The sequence below is a fragment of the Physcomitrium patens genome, chromosome 1 (assembly GCF_059467195.1).
Source record: "Physcomitrium patens ecotype Gransden chromosome 1, ASM5946719v1, whole genome shotgun sequence".
In the NCBI taxonomy this organism is placed as follows: Eukaryota; Viridiplantae; Streptophyta; class Bryopsida; order Funariales; family Funariaceae; genus Physcomitrium; species Physcomitrium patens.
This window is the reverse complement of record NC_143410.1, coordinates 8,132,835-8,140,338: the sequence shown is the minus strand read 5'-3', so window position 1 is coordinate 8,140,338 and position 7,504 is coordinate 8,132,835. Positions and strand designations below refer to the sequence as shown.

At 42.4% G+C, this 7,504-nt stretch overlaps 1 protein-coding gene across 1 annotated transcript; it reads left to right on the top strand.

Moving 5' to 3' along the window:
* The first annotated feature begins 2,381 nt into the window (after positions 1-2,381).
* On the top strand, positions 2,382-6,972 carry LOC112284739 (putative 1-deoxy-D-xylulose-5-phosphate synthase, chloroplastic). The gene is made up of 9 exons (XM_024524883.3): positions 2,382-2,699; positions 2,883-3,008; positions 3,237-3,401; positions 3,824-3,974; positions 4,145-4,416; positions 4,560-4,833; positions 5,097-5,686; positions 5,844-6,128; positions 6,368-6,972. The coding sequence occupies exons 1-9, from the start codon at positions 2,532-2,534 to the stop codon at positions 6,515-6,517; spliced, it is 2,181 nt and encodes a 726-aa protein (XP_024380651.1). The 5' UTR covers positions 2,382-2,531; the 3' UTR covers positions 6,518-6,972.
* Positions 6,973-7,504: the final 532 nt, after the last annotated feature.

Here is a 7,504-nt window from a genome sequence, read left to right as displayed (position 1 = left end):
AGCTTGATTTGTTGAATCCTTCAACAAATAACAATCCAGCAGCTGAAGGATTTGCGAAGCAACTATCAGAGCTTCAAACTATGTTGAAGCTTCAATTACAATCCGCTCAAGAATCCTATAAGACGTCTGTAGATAGATTTTGGAATCCAGCACCTACTTTCAAAGTTGGAGACAAAGCCTGGCTTCTTCGACAAAATATCAAGACCAAGCGACCATGTGATAAGTTGGACTATCGTAGATTGGGACCATTTATCATCCAGAAGCAAATTAATCCAGTGGCATACTGGCTGGAGTTACCGGCTTCTATGAAGGTACATCTAGTCTTTCATGTTTCTCTGTTGGAACCTTATGAAAGTCATCTTTTCGTGGAAGAGTGCAATGTCCGCCATCTAGTATTGAAATTGAGAACCACGAAGAATACAAGGTTGAAAAGGTATTGGATTCACGGCGAAGGTGGGGAAAGTTAGAATATCTTGTTCATTGATGCGGCTATGACATTAATGAGCGAACGTGGGAGCCAGCTGAAAATCTTGCGAATGCGCCACAAAAGATACAGGAGTTTCATCAACGACATCCCGATAAACCTAAATCAATTCGATGATAGCTTCTTTCTGAAGCTTGTTCTCCCAACAATATAAGAAAAGGGGAGAGCACCAACAAAATTCATAGTTGATGTAGTTATTTTCTCCAAGATAGATCGTAGTTTGGTCTTTTGATATGGATAGCCAAGAGATAGATACTATGCCAGTCAGAGTATCGCAACCGAGTAGCTCACGAAGGCGACCCTGAGATGAAGAACTACATGTACCACGACGACAACGGAGGATACCGAGTAACCGATCACTGGTGATCGTATTTGAGATCGAGCCTGCTTACGATGGTCAACCAGAAGGCATGTTTGCAGGACAATTTCACAATGAGGACACGGAAGTTCATGCTTGGTCAGAAGTCGAAGGCGTGGGCCACTATCGTTGGCTTCAAGGGTCGATGAACCACTTACCTTGTGAACAACAGTTGGAGTTCATAGCAGAAGTTATGCGACAGATCTTCATTTTCTTGCGTTGGTACTGATCAACAACATTGCTTCTCAGAGACCTCGAAGCTAAAGGAGGAGGTGATATTAGGGACATATTCCTTAGAACTTTCTAGAGAGAAGTTTCTAGAACCTTCTAGAAAACAAGCCTTTGGAACCTTCTAGAAGAGAAGCCTCTGGAATCTTTTAGAGAGAAGTTTCTAGAAGCTTCTAGAAAGGAAGTCTCTGGAACCTTCTAGAAGAGAAGTTTCTAGAAGCTTTTAGAAAGAAATCTCCTGGAACTTTCTAGAAGCTTCCTAGTTAATAGAAGTAGCTCGAGAAGTTTCCTAAGTAGGAGTATATATAGGGATCGAGGCTGAAGAGTTCTTCAGTCTCGACAACACATCTCTTGGAGTTCTAGCTCATCTTTCTGGTATTGTTCTTGTATTCATCTGTTTAATCTAGTTCTGTCACTTCTTCTTGAACTTCTTGTTAGATTTCAAGTCTGTATTTTGTGTCCGTGACATGTAGATATTTATTGCTTTGTATAATTTCTATTAAAATATGTGGAAACTTTAAGTTTATTTATTTATTTTAAAAGACATATATTAACCTATATGAAAGGATTTTTAATTATAAATAAAAATCAATATTTCAATAAGTTAATTTTTTGAAGTTTAAATTTTAAAAAATATATCTTATTGTTACTTTTTATTTATGTAATAACAAAAATAATAATAAATTATTTGAAATAAATCAAACTTGAATAATAAGTTATTTTTGGACCGACCTAAGTCCATGAATAAGATAAATATCTAACATGGATATTCATCCAAAGGACACCCTATGTTGGTACAAGATCACAACTCGTCTTTGTCTCACCCTTGGAAAACTTTTAATTTTGAAATTTTAATTACTTCATTTCCTAAAACTCATTGTTAAAATTTTTCTAATTTTTATTCGCTTCCTGTAATGATTTAAATTGTTGTTGAACAATGTGGGTATTGTCAAGTTTTATAGTGTTTGTTTCTTGTGACATTCTTGAAGACAATTATCTTGTCATATGGTAAAAAGTTACATTAATGTAATTTAATCTAAAACTTACGATACAAGCACGTAATCTTTATCCTCATCAGCAATAGCCGTCCATGAGGACGTGGAAACAACGGACGAACGGTGGCGCGTCGTCGAGGATGACGACTCAACGAAGCTCCGTCGAGATCTGGACGGGGCTGCAATCCCCTATCCATTGATCCAGTATCAGAAGCGCAGGATCGACAAAGCGGGGCCGCGCGTTGAATTCATACCAATCGATGACTGGGTCGGCTTATTTGGAGCAGCAGCCTTCAATCCTTTCAGAACAATCCGCTGTCCTTCTCTGTATTTGCCAGGCTCTCTCTGTGTTACTACCAGATTCAAGCCTGCAGGGGGGCTTTTGTACGCCTTGCGAGCTTCTGGGTAGTTCCATTTGTGAGGTTTTTGTGTTGTATCTGGAGATTGTTCGTCTCGGCTCCTCGCCATGGCTGCCATGGCTGCAACTACTGCTGTGGGCCAAGCTGTGGCCCTCAGGAAGGCGGAGAGCTCGAAAGCTTCCCCTTTGTTGCGCGAGGGTGATGCGAGCGCTTTCTTTGGAACTCACAACCTGAATTTGTTGAAAGGACAAGGGGTGTCACGGTTGCGCTGCAACGTAGGAGGCTCACCTTGTTGTTGTTGTTGTTGTTGTTGAGTTTCGTTTTTTCAAGTTTTATTCGTCAACTGGCTTGCCATTGGGGTTGTGCAAGTCGATGTGTCTTTTCGTGTATTTTTCGTAAGGTGTTGCGGGTGTGCTGCGGATTGAGACTTATTGAATATGGTCGGGGTTTGGGTGCAGACGAAGAGCAGAATTGTGACGTCCGCGGTTCCCGACCAAGCTGGGGAGTATCCCGCTGAGAAGCCACCGACTCCTCTTTTGGATACCATCAACTATCCCATTCACATGAAGAACCTCACCGTGCGAGTATGTGTAGCTCACTGGGATTAGTGTTGACCTGTACAGAAAGAATTTGGTATTTGCGTATCAACTTCTGCGTTATTGATTCCGATGCGGTCAGTATGTGCCAGTTTTGCGAGAGGTATTGGCCATTTCGGCACTCTTAAATGTGTGCAGCCGCCGCACTTCTGGGTATCTATTGAATCATTTCACTTTATTATTTCTATTTATTTTTTCGTCCACGTTCATTTTCAGGAGCTGAAGCAACTCGCTGATGAAGTACGAGCAGAGACTATCCACACAGTGTCGAAGACTGGGGGGCATTTGGGATCCAGCTTGGGCGTGGTGGAGCTTACTGTGGCTCTTCATCATGTCTTTAATTGCCCAGAAGATAAGTTTTTGTGGGATGTGGGTCATCAGGTTTGTTCTTCTTCCCATCTATGTAATACAAGGGGTTCTGAGTATTTGTCTCTCAATTACATCACAGCTAGCCGCGTTATCTTCTGTCTCCGTCATATTTTTCAGCTACAACACGGGAATGCTCCCGCAACAAAGCATACACACTTGAGGCTTCACTTAGTGTTCTTCGTAGTAGGTTAGTTTTTTGCTATTATTTTTCCCTCAGTGAAATCTCTCATCAGTTTATTGGATCATGAAGATATTAGGAGTAACTATTCATCAGATTATTTGAAATCGTCTAGTAAAGAACGGTTTCGTTTGAAATCAGTTGATGACTCTTTTTAACATGCGGTACGCAGTTTTACCTCTATGACTGATAGACTCTGTCATCGGCGATTGGTGTTTTGTCTTTAAGGGTCAATGTGTCACTGTGATTGATACAGGCTTACCCGCACAAAATCTTGACCGGGAGAAGAGATAGGATGCATACATTGAGGCAAACCGACGGGCTTTCAGGTTTTGTGAAAAGGGCAGAGAGTGAGTATGATGCGTTTGGAGCTGGTCACAGTTCTACCAGTATCTCTGCTGGTCTAGGTGGGTCTTTTCTTATAAGATTATGCTTGTTGACTCGAATGTGATGACAGAGCATTGACTCAGGTTGCTTTCTGGGTCGCGTATGTTCTCACGATACTTTCGTTCTGGCTCTGATTTCGTCGCATGACTCTGTAAATGACATAACCCATTGGTACTATTGTCTATTTCAGGAATGGCTGTTGGACGAGACTTAAAGGGCAAGAAGAATAACGTCATTGCCGTAATCGGTGATGGAGCAATGACAGCCGGGCAGGCTTACGAGGCTATGAACAATGCTGGTTATCTCGACTGCAACATGATTGTCATCCTCAACGACAACAAACAAGTATCTCTGCCTACAGCTACTCTTGATGGCCCTGCCCCTCCCGTTGGTGCTTTAAGTAGTGCACTCAGCCGGCTTCAGTCAAGCAGGCCACTTCGTGAGCTCCGTGAGGTTGCCAAGGTAGGTTTATATACTGTAAGCCGTGTCCGTGCTACCTTTGTAGCATTACAGAGGACTACTTCAACTCGAAGGATTATGCTAATAACTTTGTGTCTACTTTATTTTTCGATCCGATAACGTTTTCTTTGTATACGTTGTTCCAGGGTGTCACAAAGCAACTTGGAGGTCCAGCACATGTACTGGCTTCTAAGGTGGATGAGTACGCTCGAGGTATGATCAGTGGGTCTGGGTCCACTCTCTTCGAGGAGCTTGGACTCTATTATATTGGCCCTGTTGATGGCCATAACATGGACGATTTGGTGACTATTCTGCGAGAGGTAAAAAATACGTCTACAACTGGACCTGTGCTCATTCACCTTGTGACTGAGAAAGGGCGAGGTTATCCTTATGCTGAAAGAGCAGCTGACAAGTACCACGGTTAGACTCTACCTTAGCCTTTCTGTAAATTTGCTGTTAGATAATGTGAACAGTTCATTGCTAAGCGTCTGCGGTCCACTTCTGGTTTAGAAACAGATATGCTGATAAGTATCTAGATGCACACGTCCCTACACTTGAAAATGTGTTCTTCTCCAACTTTTTGCTGTATATGGGATGGAATGCTTGAAACGTCCCAGCTCTTTCCGTTAACCTTTTTACTTTTCTCTCTTTACAAGATATTTTTGTTTGATGTTCTTTTGCAGGCGTTGTCAAGTTCGACCCCGCAACCGGAAAGCAGAATAAAGTGAAAGCTGCAACGCAAGCCTACACCACTTATTTTGCTGAGGCCTTGATTGCTGAGGCAGAGGTTGACAAGGATATTATCGGAATTCATGCAGCTATGGGAGGGGGAACGGGCATGAACATGTTTGCAAAGCGCTTTCCAGAAAGATGCTTCGACGTTGGAATTGCTGAACAACATGCTGTGACTTTTGCTGCGGGACTTGCTTGTGAAGGACTGAAGCCTTTTTGTAGTATCTATTCCTCCTTCCTTCAAAGAGGATATGACCAGGTTGTACACGATGTAGATCTGCAGAAATTGCCAGTCCGATTTGCAATGGATCGTGCTGGTCTTGTTGGAGCTGATGGGCCAACTCACTGTGGAGCGTTCGATGTAACCTACATGGCTTGTCTACCTAATATGGTAGTCATGGCTCCTGCTGACGAAGCGGAACTTTTCCACATGGTGGCCACTGCTGCTCAAATTGATGATCGACCTAGTTGTTTCAGGTATCCAAGGGGTAACGGAATCGGTGCCCAGTTGCCTGAGAATAACAAGGGGATCCCCGTCGAGGTATGTATCATGTATTTAATGCTGATTCATTCCTGGATGATTAGGGATTTTTAACGTAGATATGAAGTTGTTTCCCTTCCCTCTGTGTTTTTTCACATCAGCTTGTAACCGTCCTGTTTTTTAAGTCTGGTTAGAATTTTTTCTTACTTGGGCGCAGATTGGTAAAGGAAGAATTCTATTAGAAGGTACGGAAGTGGCACTTTTGGGTTATGGCACCATGGTCCAGAATTGTCTGGCTGCTCGCGCATTACTTGCCGACTTGGGTGTTGCGGCGACTGTTGCTGATGCTAGGTTCTGCAAGCCCCTTGACCGAGATCTTATTCGTCAACTTGCGAAGAACCACCAAGTGATTATAACCGTGGAGGAGGGTTCTATTGGAGGTTTCGGTTCTCATGTTGCCCAATTCATGGCTTTGGATGGGCTTCTGGATGGCAAGCTGAAGGCAAGTTTATTGTTTAGTTGAATTTTATTTTTTAACATATTTGTGAAAGTCCTTGTGGACATGATTGGGCTACTTATGATTGTCACTCTAGTAAATCAGAGTGTTTGATTTGTAATGTTTTATTTTCTGCGCTTTAACCCACTGTTCGTGGTGAATATTTTTGGTTGTTCTCTGCGACCCTCATAATCTACGCCACTTTCAACTGATTTTTATTTGCCTTGTCTTGTTTTTATATTCAGTGGAGACCACTTGTGCTTCCTGATCGCTACATCGAGCATGGGGCCCCCAAGGATCAGTACGCTGAAGCGGGTTTAACTGCTGGTCATATTGCAGCTACTGCGCTGAATGTTCTCGGGAAAACTAGAGAAGCGCTGCAAGTTATGACTTAAGATCTTAATTTCAGATTTGTTAAATGTGTTGTGGATCATGACCCAGTCGAGTATAGTTCTTCCATGTACCAATGCGTTGTTCAGGTTGTGTGTCCTGTCACAGTTTCTCAGCATGCCATTTAATTAGCATATTCTAATCAACTACTCATTGCCTTCAGCTCAAATGGCACCTTGGGACCTCCACCATTTTGCAGAGTGTAGGTAAACTTTTGGATAGGCTTTAAATGAAATCTGAAAGGTTAGGAATAGGTGCTGCTGCTCTGAAATCGGAGCAGTCGGATGTTCTGTGGGGAGTTAGAGGCCTGTTCCGTTAGGGAGGATAATTTTCCCTTCAGTACGGTGCATCGAACTTAGACATGGCAAATTTTGTACCCTACACACTCTTGTAAATTATTCGTGGTGATCACCTCATTAATAAGTGAAATGGGACCGAACTTGACCCTTCACTTTTTCAATCTGATGTTTTAGTTTCTAAATCTTCCGTAGTTTTTGTTAACGTTGGTGCTCCTCGGGATTGGCAGCTACTCTTCATGTCGTATGACGTGGTTATCGTTTCAGATATGATTGCTGTATCAGAGAAATGGCTGTGTGTTGAGAGAAGCAGGTTGCTGTACACCATTCACAATCTCATTATCAGGGTGCAGATATTCTTAGGCGTTTTGTTTACATGAATATTGCTTCACTTGAAGAGTGCGGCTTTGTCTATGTCACTGCGTCGTCTGTTGTAGTTTAGATGGTTGTTTGGTTACGCCTTACAAATTTCTTATTTCTTCTGTGTCAGCATAGCGTCACTATACCTGTTCAGTTGCTCATCCAATCCACAACTGCATTGATGTGCTTGTCATGACCATAGCATCAACACAGATTTGAGTACCAAATGCTTATGTCTGAAAATGAAGGTGTGTACCATGTACTTCAGTGGATGGTAAGTACTACTCGCAAATGTTGCAAAGTTTGTCTTTGAACTCTATCTCCCTTAATCATGAT